The 23,544-nt window shown below is 36.2% G+C and overlaps 1 protein-coding gene across 1 annotated transcript; it reads left to right on the top strand.

The window, feature by feature from the left end:
- Positions 1 to 229: 229 nt before the first annotated feature.
- On the top strand, positions 230 to 22,679 carry RIPOR2 (RHO family interacting cell polarization regulator 2). Its single transcript, XM_015818376.1, has 13 exons — positions 230 to 348; positions 1,573 to 1,728; positions 2,904 to 2,982; positions 4,312 to 4,335; positions 4,962 to 5,015; positions 9,245 to 9,394; positions 10,718 to 10,781; positions 16,761 to 16,804; positions 17,735 to 17,860; positions 19,819 to 19,967; positions 20,349 to 20,478; positions 20,899 to 21,045; positions 21,959 to 22,679. The coding sequence occupies exons 1-13, from the start codon at positions 248 to 250 to the stop codon at positions 22,661 to 22,663; spliced, it is 1,929 nt and encodes a 642-aa protein (XP_015673862.1). The 5' UTR covers positions 230 to 247; the 3' UTR covers positions 22,664 to 22,679.
- The last annotated feature ends 865 nt before the right edge of the window (positions 22,680 to 23,544 follow it).

Raw genomic sequence — 23,544 nt, forward strand, 5'->3', positions numbered from 1 at the left:
AAATGATATATTTTCACACATTAATACAAACACATTTTTTGGTTCCAGGCTGAATTAGTCTATGATTCAGAGACTTGAATATAATATCAAGCCCTAACAATTATTATTAAATTACGTGAATGTTATATCATTTCTCTTTTTATTAGAGATTGTTAGGACTTGATTTAAATCCACTTGTGCCTTACCATTGTGGCTGACATTCTTACTGTTGTATCTTCCAGAAATATCTTCACGATCCCCAGAAATCATGTCAATAGGATCTCATTCATTCTCCCCAGGAGGCCCTAATGGGATCATTAGAAGTCAATCCTTTGCTGGTTTCAGTGGTCTTCAAGAAAGACGATCCAGGCAAGTATTATCTCCAAAGTCCAGCTGTAAACTGAAGAAAAACTCACATATCTCAACCACTTTGACTCTGGAGATCTGTTCTCATTTCGGGGTTATCTCTGCCTCTGTTGTAAATCTGACAATCTGTTTGTGATCAAAATAGCCACTTAAACAGGAATGGAAAGGAGGGGTGAAAATGAAACAACTTCTTCCCCATCCTCCATAATAAGATAAATAATAATAACTTAACGTTGAGTCAAACCATTTGCTTTGTTAAATATTTTGATTCTTTTTACGATTAGTCATACAGTAGGTCCTGGTAACAATTTACAGCAATATTTCATAAAGCTGAGATGATAAGTACATTAATATGAATAAGTCTCCATTAGTAAATGTAATTCTCTATTTAATACTGAGCATATTAGATCTCCCACAATGTGTATGCATTAGGGAAATATATAATGATGATTAGATTCAGAAACATGGCTACAGCCTTTTACAGCCAATCACTTTGCAAGGAGGTCCTAATGAATTTTCAAACCTGCAAACCAGCCCTGTCTTTTGAGGGAGGTCTATATTAAGTTGTTGTTTTTTTTGTTTTTTTGTTTTGAGAAATTCAATGTTTCATGTACTGTGCTTTTTTAATATAAGTGATCCTCCATTAATACTAAAACTGTTTCACTTTTTTTGATGGAAGTATTATAAAGGATTAAACTTGATGCTGGCTAAAGCTGCTAGGGAATGTCCCTGTACAAGTTTAATTCAAACGAGATAAGCAAATTCAGAGTTGCTTAGCTCACTGAAATCATGCTGTTGTTTTGTAATAATTTACATTTTGCCTGAAAATTAATTAAAATGGCTAATGACTGCTAAAGCCCATGGTGCTACTTACTGTTGTAAGTGACCAAACAAATAATAGCTATTCATCAAGCTTCTTCATTTTATTGAATAGGTATGGTGTATTTTAATTTGTTATTACTTCCACTAAATCTTTGCAGTGGGTCACAGTGCAGATGAATAAAATTGAATGATAAAAGCACTGGACTGGTTAGCAAGTTAAATATCTGTTGCTGACTAGCCAGTTACCACAGTGGCTTCATAACCCATCACCTTTTACTTCTCTGGCAGGCAACGTTAAGTTTTTTGCTTGGAAACATGAAGAAATGCTGCTGAGAAAATATTAAAATATTCCACATTTAATATATTTGTTTCCTAGGCAAAACTGTTTTAATTTTCATTTTGCAGATGTAATTCCTTTATTGAGAATTCCCCTGCACTCAAAAAACCCCAAGCCAAGGTGAAAAAAGCACATCATTTGGGGCACAAAAGTAACAGCTCTGCTAAGGAGCCACAGCCTGAAAGAATGGAGGAAGTTTACAAGGCCTTGAAGAATGGATTAGAGTAAGAGCTTTTATTACTGCTGGATGTATTGCTCAAAAAGGAAAAAAAAAATCAGTTCTGTGTGATAAACAAGAGCTTATCTACTGATGTCAAAGATAGCTAATCAGTTTCCAACCAGCAAAAGTACCTAGTTTGTTGATAGCCTAAGGACTGATTTGCACAACCCATAAGTGTTCAGTCATCTGGATTGTTTCAGTCCAACAGATGCCTTTTATCTTTTGTGCATAATAGCTACAAGAATCTCCACCTTTTGTTATTTCAGCTGATGTCCATATTATTCTGTGTTTAACTCTGGGGGCTATGGCATGCTATGTTAATGTCTTGCACTTAGCATGGTTTGTAACGATAATGAGAAAATTCTGTTTCTAACAGTGGCATGTTTCATCCCAGTGATATTAATTAACTGTTGGTCAATTTACTTTAGGGATTAGGCGAGAGTAGTGTTATGTAGGGCTTTTGTCAGTTGTCTTTGAAAACTAGAAAGAATGGCATGGCATGTCCATTGTGTTCTGACCATTTTTAACTGATTTTTATAAACTCATCTTTTTTCTAGTATCATTTTTTTTCCATAGCAGCTGCAATTGCGACATACTAAAACATTGTAAGAATGAGAGAACCTGTATGGTTCTCTCAAATAATATGGTTGTTAAGCAGACTAAAGTGTGATTCTGATGCTAGAGGTCATTGCAGCTTTCGGTAGTCCTCTGAGGACACAGTGAACATAAAAACAGAATAATAAACTACAGCATTAACTATATGTTAAAAGATATCCGTTGTTAATTATTGTGTTTTTTTTAATAGTGAAACCTATAAAATGTTTCTGTCTTTTACATTCATATGTTTGTGTTGTGTGTATAACAAGTAAAAATACAAATTTGGGGGGACTTAAGCTGCCTGCTTTTCAAAATGTCTTACTTTCATGTTTCATATCAGTTCTGAGAAAGTTTTATGCATATCAGTAATTTTTATTTACATTTTATAAATCACATCTGTAAAATTTGACTTTTCTGTCTTCCTTTCCACAGATAAACTGCATTTATGAGTAAAATTGTCTATTTCAGACAAATATTTACTCTATAAAAATAATTTCATCTTTAAAAACTTGTGTTTTATTTATTTAGATTTATATGGAAATATAACATTGCTGATGTTTCAATTTTGGATTTTCTTTACAGTGAATATTTGGAAATACATCAAACAGAACTGGATAAATTAAGTACTCACTTGAAAGACATGAAAAGAAATTCACGGCTGGTATGCTTGTCTACTCAGAACAGTAGAGAATTCTGTGCTAAGCAAGGAAATTAAGAATTGGGTTTTAACGTTGGGATGCTGCATATGAAACTAGGCTAATTATGCCTTATAACAAATATAATGCATATTCTGCCACTTCAGGCATTTGATTGTAAATATCCCCATATTGCCAGGATGATGATATATCAGATCTCTGTTTTCACAAATATGTTTCCCCCTACCCCCCCTAGATCTGTATCATACTATTTCAGCATTTACTGCACAAGTCATTGTTAGTGAACAATGCATATCATTTTTGTATATTAATGACTTTTGCAAAGTGAGAGGAAAAAACTGGGAAAAAAGATAATTAATCTAGTTGTAAAAACTAAGTACAGTACTCCAATCAGTTATTATAACCACTTTCCTCAAAATAGACAATTATGGTTGTTGTTTTTTAGATTAAATATGTTTTAGACCAGAGGTCCCCAACCTATGGGCCATAGCCCACTACCAGGCCATGGCCTCTTGGTCACCAGGCCGCGTGAATAGCTGGGCAGTGCATGTGTGCACATGCTCACCTTCCCCCCGTGCCACCGTTGCCACAAGTTGTGGGCAGCAGCAGCACCACTAGTGTCACGCAGGCGGCGGCATTGCCACAAACCTTGTGCGGGCGGCAGCAGTGTCTTGAGTGGCAGGTGGGTGGTAGCACGCCACATGTAGGCGGTGGCATTGCCACGAACCTTGCATGGGCCACAAACAACAGGCAGGCCGTGGCACGATCCTTGTGCAAGGGCAGCAGCTCGATCCTCATGCCAGTGGCAACATCGCTGCAGGCTGCAGCACAAGCCTCACAGAGGTCCGGCGTCGCTGAGAGCCTCAGCGCATGCTCACAGCCCCGTTTGTGTGGTGCACATGCTCACGACCTGTTTGTGCATTGTGCGTACGTGTGACCACATTCATATTTGCGCATGCATGCGTAAGGCGCCTGCCCTTCCCTCTCCCACCGGGCCACCAACCCAGAAAGATTGGGGACCCCTATTTTAGACAGCATGGGCCAGAGTTCACTCTTTACATGAGTGATTACAACAATGTCATGAAACCATTTTATCTGTTTGTCTATGCCTTTGCATGTAAAAGTTTTCTGGAAAATTTAGAACTGAATTTGTGTTTCCCTATTTCTTCTTACCCTGGACTGTCTGAAAAAAAATGTCACTTTTAAAATGATACTTATTTATTGCAGTTGATTCATTTTGGCTCAATTATATTAGGGCACTACATTTAAAACCATGTTTTCTTCATTGAAAGAGCATCTTATTTTTAGTAATATATTCATTTCATTCATTTCAGGGGGTGCTATATGAACTTGACAAGGTAAGTGATTTGTAATAACTATATTTCAGTAGACAAACAACCTCAGTTCTGTGTAGTAGCAAAGAAAAATCTACCTGATAATTGGAAATTGTGGGTGTTGTAGTCCCAACACATCTTAAAAGCTGGAGAAGGCTGCAGCATGGCATCACATTAGTCAGAGGACTCACAGGGCAAGAAATCCTATCTATCATTTATCCTCCATTTATTTTGCAAACACCACTTTCAGTCCACAAAATCAATTTCAAATAAAGTGATTTGAACATTCTTGCCTAAGGTGATTGTAGGGACATCTCAGTATGCGCATAAACTATTGATTGAGAGTGTGGTTTGGAACCCTATTATATAGTAACTTGAGATACATCTAATGGAACTGGGAAGACTTGTTTTGTCCCAAACCATTAGTGATTATTTTGTAAATTTAGAATGAAATTAAAAGCACTTTAATTCTGGTTCTCTTCTTGGTCCAGATGGAGCTGAAGCTTCTCACTTTTCAAGGAAAGTCTGAATTCCTTTTGAATATCAAATCGGTCTTACAGTATTTGAGAATATTAGACATTACGGAAAAGTATGCATTGATTCAGCTAAATTCAGATATCTGTTCTTATTTTGATTGTTTTATTTTTCAGCAAATGAAAGCAATTGAAAGATACATGAGAAAGCTCGAGTTTCATATCAGTAAGGTAATTAACTTCCTTTCGTTCTATTTCCAACTTTGTTCTTCAAAAAAGCCTGTCCAGCAATACTGTATCTGGTGGTCTAGAGAAAACATCTCACAAAGCAATTCTTTAGATTAAGGCTTAGAAGTAATCTTATGCAAATGAGCAGAAGACACTAGTATAGCCTGTAAGGGAATTTGCGATGCCCCTGAAGGTGTTCTCATTCTTACCAAATCTGTGTCAAACTGACCTGGAACAAAAGGAAATGAGGTGAGATAACAGAATTAATGTACTATTAACAGCCTTATCTTTCCCTGCCTGAAGGATAAACACACTTCTAGATGGAACATTTCTTTTTGACAGAAACCTTGTCTTCAACTGAGCTTTTAATTTCTTTTTCCTTAGGAAAAAAAATAATCCAATTCTGTTTATTATCAGAATATTTACAATACTTTATGAATGGTCATCCCCTATTAATAATTCTTTATCTCCCTATCTGTATTTGCATGATACATAATATGTGTGTGTGCATGGAATCACATAGGCATATTCAGAGATTCGTTACTCTTTCATTTGTACAATAATTTTTTTCACACCACTAAGTGCAATAAAGCACTTTATTCAGTCATGCTGAGTGCCTATTGCTGAAGGCCATATTTTAGGACATGAGTGTCTATTGCTGCCATTTGTATTTTGAAAATGGTGCATGTAACTGAAATGAAGTTAGCTGTAAGGCTGCTACATGAGGCTGACCTGCACTTAGATTATAGTCTCTTTTTCTATACTAGTAGAAGTCAAACAGTATAGAATTATCTTATGACATTTTAAAAATTCTACCTTCTTTTATGGGACATTCAGAACATAAACCTCTTATTTATTTTATGCTCATAAATCAAATATTCATCAAGAAAATAAATCTGAAATAGTATGTTTCCTGCTAGCAAGCTCATGTGGTGGGTACTTTGTGTTTGAATCCCTCCTACTCAGAACAAAGTGATTTCAATGTTTTACATAAGACTGAGTTGCTACAGAGCTAAATCCACATCCAAATTGCACAGTATGTTAGCTTGTTGTTCTGTAACCCATGGTAACAAACATGGAGAACTTTATGTGAAGCAAGGTTTTTAGAAGAAAACACGAACTATTGTAGTTGAAAACATTTCAAGGAAAGTTGCACAACTTTGATCAGTATGACAAGCAATGTGCATTAGCCTTCCAGTGAAAGCTGGGACCTGAGTTTATCAAAACTTTCCCTTCATTTCCTTCCTTTACACCAGTACTGTCGAAAACTTACAGTGTCTACCCAAACACCATCTAGACGAGTTCAACTGTTCCCCTTTTTTACATGACAAAATACCATGTATATGTCGTCAGAACAATTATCTGTATTTATGACATTGTACTGCTTATAATACCAGTCCATGAGACTAGAAGTCTACGTATATTAGACCAATAGATAACAATTTTGGTAGTTACAAAGAGTTTATTTATAGGCATCTGCATCTTATAGGAATCTACACATTTTTCAATAAATATATCCTGCTGCTGGATCTGAATTGTTTCAGGCTACTATATCTGAACTGTTAAAATCCAAATGGCCACTAGACAGCACCAGAGAGTTAGTGTTTCTATATTGAGAAGTCTAAATTTTTGCAGCCCACATTTGATAAGTGTAGGGCTGACATTTTATAAACTGAAGAGCCTTTTCATAAATGGAAAGCATTAGCATGTAATGTTCCATCTATTTAAGTAATTTTTCAACACAAACATAGTAGGAGAATCACAGTATCATTTCCTTGCTCTTTCTCCAGATCTGACTCTAACAGAAGTGTTTCTCCCGTCTTTTGTCAATGTTTTTCTTCATGCAGGTGTTTTATATGTCTTTATAGGTTTTGTTTGCCTTTTCTATATCGGTATCATATTGCTTATTAGATAGATAGGCAGGCAGGCAAGCATTGTTTATTTAGTATGTTTCTATCCCACATGACTGGCTGGGGAATTCTGGGAGTTGAAGTCCATACATCTTAAAATTGGCAAGATTGAGAAATACTGTTGTATGATATATGTTATTATATATGGAACTATATATCCTTTCATTTCTATTGAGCTGGTACAGGTAATTTTTCAACATATGGCCATAGTGGAGCCTGCCGTTTATGGTTGTAAGTCATAACAGTCATAAAACCGAATGGTTGATTTTATGTTATTTGCGGTGGTTGTTAAGCAAATACCATGTTCATTAAGTGAACCAATAGTTCATTATGGGTGCGGTTTTGCCTAAAACTAGAAGTGTCAGTTTTTGGCAAAACTGTTATAAAATTTAGTCATGTGATGGTAGGATGCTGCAAATGGTCTTAAATGTCTAGTGCCCAAAGTTCAGACATGACCATCAGAACTTTGAATCAGGTCATAGGTAGCCCCGAGATGGATCCATTGTAACTTCAAACGGTCACTAAGTGACCAATCGTAGGTTGAGGGCCTTCCTGTATTCATTTTTTGAGTGCTTTCTTTGGGTCTGCCTAGTATGTAAAATCTGCTGATACTGGTAAGTGGATTCTGTGCCCTTACATCTAGTTACTTTTTTTTTGTTGTTCCTGGAAACTACCACTTCATAATGCTTTGGTAAGGCCACACTTGGAATACAATTTTGGTCACCACGATGTAAAAAAGATGTTGAGACTCTAGAAAGAGTACAAAGAAGAGCAACAAAGATGATTAGGGGACTGGAGGCTAAAACATATAAAGAGTGGTTGCTGGAATTGGGTATTTATTATTTATTTATTTATTAAATTTATATACCGCCCTATCTCCCTTACGGGACTCAGGGCGGTGAACAGGCGATACTAAAAACCACAATAATAAATAAATAGTTTCTGTGCTAAAATCGAATTAAATAACAGACCTGTTCTAAAAACACCCCATACAAAACCCCCACTAAAACATAATCAAACTACGCCAGGCCGGCCGCACGGAATAGATGGGCCTTCAGGACGAGGGGGGACATGATAGCAGTGTTCCAATATCTCAGGGGCTGCCACAAAGAAGAGGGGATCAAGCTATTCTCCAAAGCACCTGAAAGCAGGACAAGAAACCATGGATAAACTAATCAAAGAAATAAGGAGAAATTTCTTGACAGTTAGAACAATTCATCAGTGGAACAACCTGCTTCCAGAAGTTGTGAATGCTCCAACACTGGAAGTTTTTAAGAAGACAGTGGACAACCATTTGTCTGAAATGATATAGGGTTTCCTGTCTGAGCAGGGAGTTGGACTAGAAGACCTCCAAGGTCCCTTCCAACTTTTTATTATTATTATTGTTGTTGTTGTTGTAGCTACTACATATTTTTCCCTCATTGCATATCTTCGTGCTATATCCTACAATGTTTCAGAAAGTCATCTAATCATTCGAAAAACAGAAAAAGGTTAGAGTACAATGGGGAATCAATAAAAATCAAGCCCTTTGCTTCCTGTGAGTGGAAGTGTTTTCTACTTATATCAAAGTGTCATTGTACATAATGTACTGTAAGAAGTGATAATTGTGTTATTTTGTCTTGCAAGAAATATATTGTACCTATATAGAAGGAACAAAAGGATTTTTTTGCTATTTAAATGGCAGAACAATTCTATGCATAGTTCTTGGAACCACATTTCTTTTTATTTCTTGTCTGGAAGTTAGTTCCACTAAACCTAGTGGGCCTCTGTTCTGAAGAAACAAGCATAAAATTAATCTGTAATAATTTGTCTTGTAGGAATGAAACAGTTGGGCTTTGATTTCCAGTATTTGCTCAGTACTGTGAATGAGATCTTATATTGTCGTAATATTATTCTCCTTTTCTTCTTAAACAGACTACAGTAGCATATTGCTGTCTTTTACTTATTCTGAGAATTAAATCACATTATCAGAATGGGAAATTATTAAGTGCAGCTATTACTATTAGTTTTGAGAGAATCTTTAATGAAAAAAATGTTTGCATAAAATTCAAATGACTGATCATAATAATAGTTGATTGTCTTCCATTATTCACGGGGGAAGTGGAAGTATTGATTTTAGAAAAGTAGTTGTTGTGAGACAACAAGAGAATGGAGTCATTTTACACAGATAATTTATTTTCAGTACAAAGACACCATCATCACTGAAATTGTTTGCTCGCTTTTTTCTATGAATCACCATAGTCTCACCTGGATAATTCAAACATCTTTTGATCCAGCCCCCCTCCCCGAACATCTCAATTTTGCTGTTTTTCTTCCTATCAGGTAGATGAACTCTTTGAAGCCTACTGTATCCAAAGGCGGCTCCGTGATGGTGCCAGCAAAATGAAGCAAGCGTACGGGTTGTCCCCTGCTAGCAAGGCAGCTCGAGAGAGTTTATCAGAAATCAACAAAACCTATAAAGAATATACTGAGGTATAAAATGATCTACTTTTTGTTTAGACTTCCTAAATTGAAATTTTGCAATTACTTGCAATAGAAAGATTCAGTTGTTGTGGAAAAAAATAGATTGTGGATTTTTTTTTAAAAAAAATCATATCTTAAATAAATTTTATTATCAATAATGTAAATCCGTCGTAACACATAAGACGGTATTTTTATCATCGGACAAAAATCGTGAACTCCTGACTAAAGTTTTTTCACGAAATCTCGTTTAAATTCGTTCTGATATCCTCGGTAAACCCTGAGTAATTTTTGATAGAAAAAAGATCTTCTTACGAAAACGTAAAACATAATGCTGCACAATCCCAGGAAAAGGCACCATAGTTTTAAAAAGCTGTAGGCCAGTGCACCATTTTAAAATCAAATCCGAAACACTGCATTGCAATTCACTGCACTGTTAATAGTTTGTAAAGCAAAGGTCCCCTTCCAGAATACAGAATTTTAGGATATTTGAGTAACTCAAAGTGGAATATTAATATCCCTGCAGATATTAGTCAGGATTTGCTTTTGCATCAATCATGACTATTTTAGTAATTTTAATTAAAATCAGTTTCTTAAAACTTTTGGTATAGAATTGATCAAATATATATCTAGGATACATGTTTACTTAATGAAGTTAATGTTTTATAATATGTGATGGAAATACAATAATTTATAATATAACAGGATTACCAAAACGAACACCGCTCTGATGTGGAAATTAATGAAAATGCTTAGTCCTATGTATGAAGAGTGCCTGTATATGTATTTCATTGGGTATCTTTGCAACTGAAAGAAACTATTCACCATATTTTTCAAATGTCCTGCTAGAATATTTGAACCCATGGACAGAAAAAATGGTTGCTATGTGGTTCATTTCAATAAAACTCAGTGATCTTGAAGAAACTAATGGATTTTGATCCTCGGGTAACCAGGAAGGCATAATTTCCAAGGGAACAGTCCAGTGGTGGGATTCAAATATGTGAACAGCCGGTTCTCTGTGTGGATGCCGCTTCCGCAAGTCCATTCTGGCCTGGGCAACAAAAAATTAGCTAGCTACCGGTTCTGCCGAAGTGGTGCGAACCGGCTGAATCCCATCACTGGAACAATCCAATACACTGATTCTCTCTCTCTCAAGCTCTCTCTCTCTCTCACACACACACAAAACTATTATTGTAAACTCAACTAAGGCTTACTTCAGAAATCACTACATTATAATTAGTGGCAATGAACACAGTTCTATGTGTTTTTAAGGTAACTTTATATAGTTCATTTGGAATAGTTGATCTGATATTAGTCTTCTGTTTTCCTACATAGAACTTGTGTGCCATTGAAGGAGAGCTGGAAAATTTAATGGGGGAGTTCTGCATCAAGATGAAAGGTAATTATCTTGCCTCTCATGCCATTTTCCACACAAACATCTCAGCAAGAGATCTTTCTATGTGGTTTCTGACAGCCACAGAGAGGACAGTTGAATTCAGATAAGAGGTGTTTTCTTTCGCTCACCTCTTGGGATATAAAGTTTTCCAAATAATTCTGCTTTGTTTCTAAAGCAATCAAAATGTCTCATGTTCATTAAAATGGCAAGCACTTACAGAAAATGTTATAAATTTTTTTGGCTTGCTTAATGGTTAAAAGGTTAAAATACCTTTTAAGCTCAAAACTAAATTATACTTAAAATGTTATTATTTTTTGCATACATTTTATTACACCCTTGGAGGATTAAAAAAAAGTCCCATCGCTAGAAATTGTAAATATTGATATTTCTTGAGGGTTCTTGTTTTAGACTTTGGCTATTGTCTTCCCTTCCCTTTTTTTCTTTTTTCTTTTTCTGCATATGGGGAAATAAAATGGAATACCACCCCAAAAATAGAAAAGATCACTTTTATCTCTATTTTAACTTTCCAAAATTAAAAGTGCTGATCATCCTTTTGCTGTTTATTCAAAAAAAAAAAGATTTAAAATCTAAAACTTGTACAGGTAGTCTTCAACGTATGATTATATAACTGAGCCCACAATTACGGTCATAAATCATGGAGACCCCTCATCTTAACTAGACCTTAATTAACTCATAATTGAAAAGCTGTGGTAGTCCCTATTGCAATGCATTTCTTATAATAGGTATCCAATTACAAAATGTTGATTGTCCAAGGGGAGACATAGATTTATTTGATACTCAATTTAATGCCACCAAAATAGTTACTTCTAATTGCAGACAAGGCCATAAAATTATTTCTTTTTTTTTAGAAGCTTTCTCGCTGAAGAATGCAAAATATCAATTTCACCAATATTACTTATCTTTGATGTTTTCATTTTTCATATGGTACTTTTTATGGTTACTGTAAATGAAATGCAATGATTTAGGCTATATTTTCTGATATTTGCTGAATACATAAGGATCTGTTTCTCGACATCTGAGTGGCCTGTTCCCACAAGAGGATGAATAATTTTCTTCTCAGCATATTGTTATTGTAGAGGATTCATTTTTCTTTCAGCATTATCCTAAATCATGCATTGCATTAAAGATAACATATATTTCCACTGAGAGTAAGAATGGATGTCAACACTAACCGCAGGAACAATTGCAGGAGTCTAGAAACTAGAGGTTTAATCCTAGCAATACCCAGCATGATTTAATATGAAATATAAAACTTTGAATGTTAACCTGCTAAGGTATGTTGGAGCAGTTCCATATCAAGCTAATGCAGTAGCATTTCTAAAGCCAGTGTTCCTTAAGGAAAAATTCCTTATTCATTTTAATTTGTTTTCTCCCACTTTAATTTGTTTTCTCCCACTTCATTCAGAAATATATATGCTTAAAGGCAAGTAACAAAAATCAGACTGTAACATTAAAGTATCAAAAGGAAAAGCCACCTGCAGAATATTAGTAAAATTTTAAAGTCTATAAATACTAAATAAATCAGAATGGGAATGGGGATCTTAACCCAAAGGAGAATAATTTTGTTCTGGGATTTAGAGTGCTGCTCAAAGATTTAAGATATGATAACACAGTGATGGCGAACCTTTTAGAGCCCGAGTGCTCAAACTGCAACCCAAAACCCACTTATTTATCGCCGGGTGCCAGGTGGGCGTGGCTTACTGGGTGGGCATGGCTGTGGTCATGGCAGACTGGGTGGGTGTGGCCAAGCTGGCGTGGTCACCTCAATGTTGTTCGTGGGGAGGGGCGCTTGTGGGGGCTGGGCAGGGTTAGGGAGGGGGTCTCTGGCAAGTGGGGCGGTGGGCAGGAGGCTTGTCCTGCGGGGTGAGGCTGGGCAAGGCGAGGCAGGGCAGGGGTGCCATTGTCGCAGGGCAAGGTGAGGCACGGGCTGGGGCGGCTGCTGCCTGACACCATTGGCCCCCGCACATAGAAGCCAGCGAGTGCATGGGGGCCGACAGTGTTCGTCAGCAGCCACAGCCTGCTGGCCCCTCGACTGGCGCACTCTGGGGCTCCGCAGCCCACCACCAGCAGTTCAGAGAACCGTCTCTGAGCTGGATGGCCAGCCAACAGCTGAGGAGGCGATGCAGTGGGTTGTGCCCGGGAAAAGGAGAGCATGCAAGGCCAGGAGGGATGGGATGGAGGGGGGAAGGAGGGAAACCAGCCATGCTGGGATGCATCCAGCCACGTGGGAGCTCGGCGAATTAGCGGGTGGCTGGTTGAAGAGGGACGGTTGCCATCTCCAGGGCATGGTGCGTGTGCCCACAGAGAGGGCTCTGAGTGCCGCCTCTGGCACGCGTGCCATAGGTTCACCACCACTGTGATAACATATTCACAGATGGAGGAAGCTTATCGTTTTAGCTTTAAAAAGTGAATAAGAATCTCATTTGCTCTTAGTATTCTTGTTTGAATAAATACGATGTGACGTAGAAAGAAAGTCAGTTCACGTAAATTAACAATTTTTGGTTTCAGGAAAGCTGATTCTTATTTTTGTCTGTGATCTAGAATTTCTTGATGAATATTTCTTGGCTGAAATAGAAACTATTTTTGTACTGCTGAATAATCAGAAGAGTATTTTTGTTGTGGAGAGGAACTGGTTCATATTTATGACCGTTGCTGTGTCTCAAGGTCATGTGCTCGCTTTTTGCGATCTTCTAATGAGCAAAGTCAATGGGGAAGTTAGTTTCACATAACGACCTGGTTACTAACTTATCAGCTGCAATGATTCACTTAACAGCTGTGGCAAGAAAGGTTGTAAAATGGGGCAAACTCACTTAACAAATGTTTCACTTAATAACAGAAATTTTGGGCTCAATTGTGGTCGCAAGTCGAGGACTATCTGTATTCCATAACCCTGAGCCAATTTGGACAGTAGTAAGGATTGGTGGGAGTTGCACTCTTAATATATGTTAGAGAAACAGTACACTGTCTGTTAACATTGTAACTATTTTAACTATATGCCTATGAGTCACACATGCATTTTGTGCTTTAAAAGTGACAACAAAAAGTAGGTATCCCATAATAACGTAACTAAAAGACCTAGTAAAAGAGTAGACTTATTTCAGTTTCTCCAATCATTACTTTTTTGATGCAAAGAAAGATTTAAATCCTTGTTCAGTTATGAAATTTACTATGTTTTAAAGGACATCTTGATCCAAATGTAATGAAAATCATGGTTTCCAACTCTGACAATTAGATTCATATCCCAAGCCATGTTTGTGCCAAAAGAATCTGAAAACTTTTGTGTATAATTTAAGTTAATTTTCCATTGATGCCAGTTAAGGAAAAGTAATTTGTGTAGGCCAGAGGAAGATAACCTGTAACTATTGGCTACATGTCCAACTGCTCCCATTCTTCTTTTCTTACATATCCTCTTGCTTATTAAGACCTCAATTGCTGTTACCTCTGCCATTTTCTTAAAAGGCCCCATTTCAGGTGGATGTATAAACCATTCCATCTGATTCTCTTGTTTGGCTTTAAGCAGATTCTATACTTCTATACTAGACAGCATTCTTTACAAGGAATAGGAATCCATAGACTTGAAGTAAGAAAGACAGGTTGGTCTAGTCTAGTGGCTAAGGCACCAGGCTGGAAACCAAAAAAACATGGGTTCTAGTCCTGCCTTGGGCACAGAGCTAGATGGATGATCTTGGGCCAGTCACTTTCTTTCAACTCTAGGAACCAGGCAATGGCAAACCATTTCTGAAATCTTGCAAGAAAACTGTAAAACTGTCCAGACAATTGCCAGGAGTCAACATTGACTTGAAGGCACCCTCTTCCTCCCCTAAAAAAAGCCTTGTTACACGCTGGCACTAAAAATTAAAATGGCTCCAGTAACTGCAACATTGAGGGTCTGGGAAGAAGAAAAATCTGAACCAGGTTTACATCTCATGATTGCTGTGAGCATGGGAAAATGGTTATTGAAACAACTGGGTATTGGTTAAAAATAAATGAATGGTGCCTTATATTGTATCATCATCATCTTCATCATCATCTGTACTGTTTGATTATCTACAGTACTAGGGTCATTCACCTATTATCATACTTTTTAATAGATTTCCCCTAAAGCATTTGATTGAGATTAAAAAGGAGTTGTAATTAATGAAGATTACAAATATTTAAAAAAACTAAACCAGTAAAAAAAAATATTGATCAGCAAGAATTTATGAGGCACTGCCGCCACCTAGAGATCAAAAAGTGTGTTCCAAGGATTTCCTTGTTGCTCCATACAGCTAAACCCAGTCCCTTCACTGTAGCATTTGTTTTATGTATGTGTGTATGTGTTTGAGAGAGAGAGGGAGAGACTTAGATGAGAGTTTTAATAGATACTTAGCGTTAAGTCATGGTTTTTCTACTGCAGCTAGAATATTGAATGTAGTTCTAAACGCCACATTTCAGAAAGACATTAACAATCTAAAGCAGGGGTGTCAAACTGATGGCCCGCGGGCCGGATGCATCACGCGCAGGTCACACCCACCCCGACTCCACAAAGGAAAAAAAATGTTGCGATACGTCACAATAAATCATGTGATGCGATCAAGTTTGACATCCATGACCTAAAGCATATAGGAACTATACTGATAAAGAGATAGGAAAGAAAAATCTGAGGATTGGTCAGAGTATGTGGGGTATATATAGTATGTTGGGAAGCTGAGCCAATTAACTATAGAATCAGTTTTTGCTTCAGAGAAAACACTGTGATAATAGTTTGCAAATCAGAAATTGCAAATCGATGATTTTTCAATTAGGAGAACTCCCAACTCTTCTCCTTCCCATCTCTTGAGGTTTCTCTTCATCTCTGGAGAGTCCCCCCAAGTTTATATAAGGATTTCACACCTAGAGTTCTAGGACTTTCAAAGGAATTAAATATATCTTTAAAAGTAAAAGAAGGTCCATATTAATTGGGTTTAATATGTATTTAAAAAAATAAGCATAGTAAAAAAGTTTCTTTTTCTGCTCACTTTAGATCTATATAATGACATCTATTTCCAGGGACAGAGTTGCCCAAAAGTTAACATGAGAAAAAGATAAAGCGAATGATATTACTTTAAATGAGAAATGATAGCTAAATGCATTCCTTATTTGAACAGAATTTAGTTTCTTCATATGAATTAGAAAGTTATATTTTAAAGAGATTTGTGATTTTTTAAAGACATTAATACTCAGATTGTGCCAATTGGGCATGCAGAATTCAAGAAGTTAGATCAGTGGTGGCGAACCTATGGCACGGGTGCCAGAGGCGGCACTCAGAGCCCTCTCTGTGGGCACGCATGCCGTCGCCCCAGTCCTAGGCCTTCAGCTGGATTTTATAAAACCTTTTTGCTTTAGGCCTCCACCGCCATGTGCAAAAAAAAAAAAAAAGGTTCAATCAATGAGTCAATTTCAGCTTCTCGCGGGGAAAAAAAAGCTCTTGCAAAGTTGGAATTGATTGATTGAATTTTTTAATCCCACCCAGTCTGCCGTTACCACCGCAGCCACGCCCATCCAATGGGCCACACCCACCCAATTGGCCACACCCAGCCAATGGCCACACCCACCCGGCACCCGACAATGCATAAGTGGGTTTGGGGTTGCAGTTTGGGCACTCGGTCTCTAACAGGTTTGCCATCACTGAGTTAGATACTGATAGTTTGATGGTGTTCTCATGCATTATATTAACTCTTGCAATAGCAAACAATCAAGTTTCAGTCATTACTATTCTCGGTCCTTCAGAGAAGATGAATGTGGAAAACAATCATTTTTATTAATGAAGAGAAAAGAATAAAATGGGCTCTGAAAGTTGCTCCCTTAGATTCATAAGTGCTCTGGCAACATTGTAGGGTTTGTCATTAACATAAAAGGAGACAACGCAAACATTTCATCTGAAACACTTCTCAAACATAAGCATTTTATCTGAAACAGTTTTTAACTGTTATTGGCTTCTAGGTCTGGCTGGCTTTGCTCGACTTTGCCCTGGAGACCAGTATGAAGTAAGTAACTTTGTAAATGTCATTTTTCATCATGCATTTCTTACTGTTCTCATGTCCTGTACAGCAAGAAAGGTCCCACTATTCTCTGTTTATGGATGAATGCACTCTGAACAGTTCCCACATAAAGACTATGAAATTGGTCCCAGAGAGCTGATTGATGCCTTGCAAGATAACAACAGATCTTTCTTTAGTTTTGTCTTGGAAGCATGTCAGCAGTCTCTAAATATTTTATTCTTGGCATAGGTTCTTTCCCTCTTGTGGCTCTCAAATCTAACTACGACAGGCTGAGTAGAGCAGATCAATAGTTCAAGTCGGCTGCCCTTTTTTTCTCCAGAGATAGGTATTTTATCTTGCCGACAAGTAGTAAGGTGGAAATTTAGAACAAAGAACAAGAACAAAGTCATATCTCTAGTCTGAATACTTTGTGATTCTGCATTTATGCATCAGGTTGTAACGCTTCATAAAATAATATTTATGCTAACCTTGTGTAATTTTATTTTTTATTTATGCATTAGATTTGTTTGTAGCCCATCTCACTTTGAGGTGACTCTTTTTTTCTTTTTTGTGATGTTCTAGAGCAGGGGCAGTCAACCTTGGCTCTTTTATGACTCATGGATTTCAACTCCCAGAATTCCTGAGCCAGCCATGCTGGCTCAGGAATTCTGGGAGTTGAAGTCCATGAGTCATAAAAGAGCCAAGGTTGACTACCCCTGTTCTAGAGTGATGTACTAAGAATCCTATCCAGTTTTTTCTTGGAAGTATATGATTTGCGTTATTTTCCAATCCAAAACAGAACCAGGTCCTGTAATACATTGTAGCAAAACCATTAATTCTGTTGGGATCTTTACTCATTGTGATCGATTCAGAATGGTAAAATGAGAACAAGGTATGTATGAATATGACCAGTAAGATCACATTTTGTTTTCACAGATATTTATGAGGTATGGTCGTCAAAGATGGAAACTAAAAGGCAAAATAGAAGTCAATGATAAGCAAAGTTGGGATGGAGAAGAAATGATCTTCCTCCCCCTTATTGCTGGGCTAATCTCCATTAAGGTATTGATGTACTGTTTACTTATTAAATATATTGCCTGCCTTTCTGTTTACAATAGTTAAAACAAAATGCAAATATAAAAGATGACCTCAACATCGGTGGAGTTAAAATCAATTAACAGTTAAAGGCTTTAGAAAAGAAAAGAAATGGATTTTCAGCTTTCCTAAATATAATTGTAATGTAACTGTAATATTGTCAGCCCTCCCAGGTGAATCAGACAGGAAGCAGGACTAGATGAAGTAATTCTCTTTATTGTAAGGTTACATGAACAGAATCTTGTAAATCTGAAAATACAAACTTCTCACCTGCCATTTTTGACTGCCTGAGCTATGAGGGCAGGTCTTTTCTCAGTTTCTTTCTGTGCTGTTAAGTGATTGTGGGCTCCTGTTTCTCTTATCTGAATTGTTTCCTAGGCAGCATCTCTCCTCTTTCCTTAAAGCCAATAACGCATTCCATTAGAAATATTGATCTATATGGAGAATAAGCAGTGGCATTCTGGTTTGCTTTGATTCACTGAATGTATTGATAATATTTTGCATGCATCTACACATTTTACTGTGAAATTCCACTGAGAAAAAAACTAGTCAGGCAAGGATATTAGGTGCTTTGTAGCTTCATTTATGTGGATCAGTTTACTGTAATTTTCAAGAGGTTTGGATTTGGGAATTTGCTTTTCTGTACAGATAGTCCTTGACCTATGACCATAATTGAGCCCAGAATTACGGTTGTAAGTCATTGTGGTAGTTAAGTGAGTCACCAGCCCTATTTTTTTCCAGCATTTTTTTCAGCAGTCATTAAGTAGCTGTCATCCTTTTAAAATTGGGGGGGGGGGGAAATCCTCGCTAAGTGACCTACTGTAAGTCAAAGACTGTCTGCATTAGAGAGCATAATTAGAAGTTTCATGTATTATTTCAAAGATGATGCTTTTCAGTTGAATGTTTAAATGAAGTATTAAATGTTAAAGGATCAAGTAATAAAATGTTAAATGTGCCTTATCAAGTAAGCCCTTTCAACGGAATGAATAAACACAAACTTCCTTCCATTTTTTAAAATGATACTTTCAGTGCTTTTTATTTCAGTATAAAAGAGACTATGCAATTTATACTTTTTTTCTTTCAAACTATTTTATTGTATCAGACTAATTAACAGAAGAAAAAGCTACATGTGTATTAACAATATAGTGGAACATCACTATTAATAATTAAAATAATACGTTTATGAATTTTTGTTCAGTGACAATTAAAAGAACAATGACTTCTAATGGTGCCATAAGAGATTAAGGTTTTTATTTGCCAACTATATCATCTGCATGTAAAGAGGAATATTTTTATATGCCATTGTTCTGGTAGATAAATCAGACAGAGTTAGTGAAAGAGGAGTCAGAAATGGAGTGAATATTTTGGAAATGGTAGTCATTAATACAATAATTAATGTCATATTCACAACCATTTATTATTATTATTTTGTATAAAATCCATTTTTTAAAAACAGTACTTTTTGGCACTCTTTACTTATGTTGTAGTCTTACATACTAGATTTTCCCCCTAGTCTTACTTCCTCATCCATTCATCGAAATTTCCCACAAACAAATTATTATTAGCTTTTATGACTCTGAACTGTGTAAATAATGCATCATTAGTAATATATTGTAAGAAAACTGAGCTAAGTGTATCAGTGGTTTGCAGCTTTCTGTTTTATGACAAAATAAAATACCATCCATGCAAGTATGAAATATAAATCTGAACCATTTTAGTATCCTTATAATTTTCACATAATTGTACACAATAATAACACATAAGTCCGAGTATTTCTTACTCTACTGAACAAACAGTGTGGTCTTAGAAGGATTAGAATTCAAAAAAAGTGAATATTTGATATCTGAAGATGCTCCTGAAATAATGAGCTGTTAATTGACAATTATTTTGTTCCTAATTATTAACACTAATAATTTATTCCAAAGGTCACAGAACTTAAAGGTCTTGCCACTCATATTTTGGTTGGAAGTGTTACTTGTGAAACGAAAGACTTATTTGCCGCTCAGCCTCAGATTGTCGCTGTGGATATCAATGACCTTGGCACAATAAAGCTGAATCTGGAAATCACTTGGCAGTAAGTAAAGCTGGTTTTATGGAGAGCCATCATCATTTCAAATCAACTATTGTTCCAATAACAACAGCAAAGAAAATAAAATTATTGGATATACCTCTACTGAACTGGCAAACCAGAGTTTTTAAGGAGCTAGATGGTATTTTAGGTTAACTTTTGAGATGGCACCCACAGAATATATGCACTCTTCTGATATGAAAATGTGAAATGAGAATATATACAAGGATGCTATTTTGTGAATCAATTTTACATTGTGCAGAACTTCACTAGAAAAAAACTGAATTGCTTGTGCCGTAATATCTTAAGTGAAAAGAAAACCTTGTAATTCAGCAGAATAATGGTTTAATGATGATTCAGTCTAATAATAGATTTATACTTTTGCAGTCCATTTGATGTGGAGGACATTACCCCATCAACAGGCAACACAAACAAAGTGTCAGCTATTCAAAGAAGGATGTCCATTTATAGTCAAGGCACTCCAGAAACACCAACTTTCAAGGATCAGTCATTCTTTGTAAGTAATAGCAAAAACAATTAGTGGCTAAGTAGCATGGTTTGGTCAATTTTGTTTGAGGTAACAAAAAGAGAGACAAAGGAAAAAGGGAGAATAGGCAAAGGTTATCTTTTCTATCCCTAACCTATTCCTTGATCCAGTGGGGAAGATTCTATAAATGAAAAGAACTTTCTGTATGTTATATGGCTAATGTGGATCCCACCCACTTCTTCTTTTAGGAAAGAAGGTGTAATATTTTCCCCTTATAGACAAAGGATCATTTAGGTGTGAGAAGCTTCCATAAAAACTCATTTAGTGTGTGCTTGGGTTCTGAAGAATTGCACTAAATTTTCTTATCAGTCTGTACTTTGTACACTTACAGTATATTTAAAAGATGATGTAATGAATTAATTGCCCCATTTTTTGCCTTAACACTTCAAGAAATGGCGACATCCTCCACAAGACAGTCTCCACTCTGCCATTTTAGAGACTCTGCAAGACGCTTTCTTTGACAAACTACGTTGCAGTCGCTCATTTAGTGATCTGCCATCTCTCAGGCTGAGGTCTAGAACAGGGCTAGAACAATATGTGAGTCCAGATAGTGTGATAAAATATCTTACTGCATTTCTTAAGCAGTTCCTCTATTTTTATGCATGTCCTAAATCCGATATTTTTCTTTCAGATCTAGCTTGTTTGCTGACTATTTATTTAGCAAATAACTATTGGCTCAAGTTGCTTATATAGTCAAATAAAACTCTGACTGGCTTTAGTTTTGCAAATTCTTTTTTAGAGAAAAGGCTAAAATAAGAAAGCACTTGTTATTTGAAATATTTTATGAGCATATTTATATATGCACATGGTTTGATATTTGTCCATAAACTATTTTTTGGCAGGAGACTAAGAAAATAAATTGGATGCAGTCTAAAGTGAAAAATTCGCACTTTATCTCCGTTGATTTCAGGCTGCAATATTGAAACTACTTAATTATCTTTGAGAAATTATGTTTAACTTCTATATTTCAGCATTGCTGAATAAAAGGACAAGATAATCCTCAGTATACTATATGGTATAATCCATTATACTGTAATACCAATTATATAATGACATATGACGTTCTGTTGGTGTGCATTTTGTTTCTTCAGCCTATTTTCTCTATATAAAATCTGGTCAGCAAAATAAAAGACTCTAATTTGTTCATAAAGATAATGAGTTTGCAATGCTCAAAAAGCATCATAATTGTTTTAGAACTTTTCTGTACACATTCTGGACTACTTCTGATCCTTCTTATTTTCTGGCTTTTTGACAGGTTTTTTTTAAATATCTTCCTATCACTTTAGAAAAGATCAGTAGCATAAAAGCTAAATGAATTTATTTCATAGTTCCAAATAGTCTAATTTCACAGAAGCAAATTGTGTCTTTTTTAAAAAAAATAATGCTTAACGTCAGCTTTGTTTAAAACTTGGTGAAATTTTAATTTTAACTGTTTTTATTATATTTGCAGTTAAATTTACCAGATGATGTTTTTGGAAATGGAACAGCAAAAAATGAGAAAAGCTCATTTTCTTTCAGTTTCAATGACATTACCAGTGGACATTGTACTACATCATATAGTTCAACAGACTCATCCTCTACCATAGATAATTCCAATCCTGAAATTATTGCCACAACCCCAGGCATAAGTTTATCCAAACCTGACACTGTGCACAATATTCATTCAAGCTGTGAAGACTCCACATCTGAATCCAACAACTTAACATCACAAGTGCATAGTGAAAATATGACCACAAATCTAGATTCTGAGCTTTGCCAAAGTTCTCCTCATTTGAGAGGCAACAGTGTGATTTTAGCAAGTAGTGCCTCAGAGTCACTTCTTCCGGATACAGATGAATTATCAGACGTCAAACCTGTAGAGCTGGATACCTTTGAAGGCAATATCACGAAGCAGCTGGTTAAAAGACTGACATCTGGAGAGGGGCCAATGACACCTGAAAAATATCATTGTGAGGGGTCAATTAGTGGAGAATCTGAAGGCTATAAATCATGTGTTGATGGAAGTCTAGAAGAAGCATTTCACGGGCTTCTATTAGCTCTTGAACCTCATAAAGCACAATTTAAAGAATTCCAGGAATTGGACCAAGGAATTACACATCTAGATGAGATCCTAAAAGTAAGTTCAGCTTCAAATAAGAAATCTCATTGTGAATAGAAGAATTGTTATTATGTAATCTTCAGTAATAAAACTAGCGTTTAGATAGTAGCGTTCCTGGTAGCAAGCATCAATTCAGCATTTACATTCAATAAGAATGACCAACAAAGAAACCACAAAATGAAAGGGCCAGTTCAAGTCTTTGTCTAATGAAATAATCTCAGAAAGATACTACTGAATTTTACTTTTGGCTGTTAAAATCTACAGTATAGATGTACTTTACACATAACAAAGAAAGAAGCCTTAAATGGAACAATATCATTAGATAAGCTAAAATAACAAAATTGTAACAAAATTGTGGGAACTCTGATGCGTTCTGCCCTCCCATTCCAGTAGTATGTAATGAGGTACTATGAGGAGCAGATCCACCAACTGAAATCTCAAAATCAGTCAGGTATGAGTGGTCAAGCTGAATTGAATAACAGTTTTCTTTCCCTTGTTTAATGTAAGTTGGCAGGTGGTTGGATAAACTTAACCCTGGTAAGTTCATGGATATTCTGATATAATTAATTACAGTACAGAAATGGTTTGTCAGTATTCTCTACTGGAATGTTTTTCAAGTATCTGTCCACAATTCTGTAATTTTTCTCATGGCCTCTCATCTAAATATTGACCAGTTCCAATCCTACTTATTGTTTACTGCTTTGCTTGTTTTTAAGATTAATTATTCCTCTGCCTATAGAAGAAAAGTTTGACTTTGAAGGAGATTTTACATTTTCCTTTCTCCCCCCTTTTATTTTGATGTAACTTAACTGACAGTTAAGTAATTCCATGTTGTTTTCGCATACAGCAGTATATACAACTAAGTCTTGGTTCCATGTCATAATAAATTAGTATGCCAAATGAACCAGTGCCAAATTGAATTAGTGATGTCATTGTGA

The sequence above is a fragment of the Protobothrops mucrosquamatus genome, unplaced genomic scaffold, assembly GCF_001527695.2.
Source record: "Protobothrops mucrosquamatus isolate PMUCROS unplaced genomic scaffold, P.Mucros_1.0 scaffold733, whole genome shotgun sequence".
Taxonomy (NCBI): Eukaryota; Metazoa; Chordata; class Lepidosauria; order Squamata; family Viperidae; genus Protobothrops; species Protobothrops mucrosquamatus.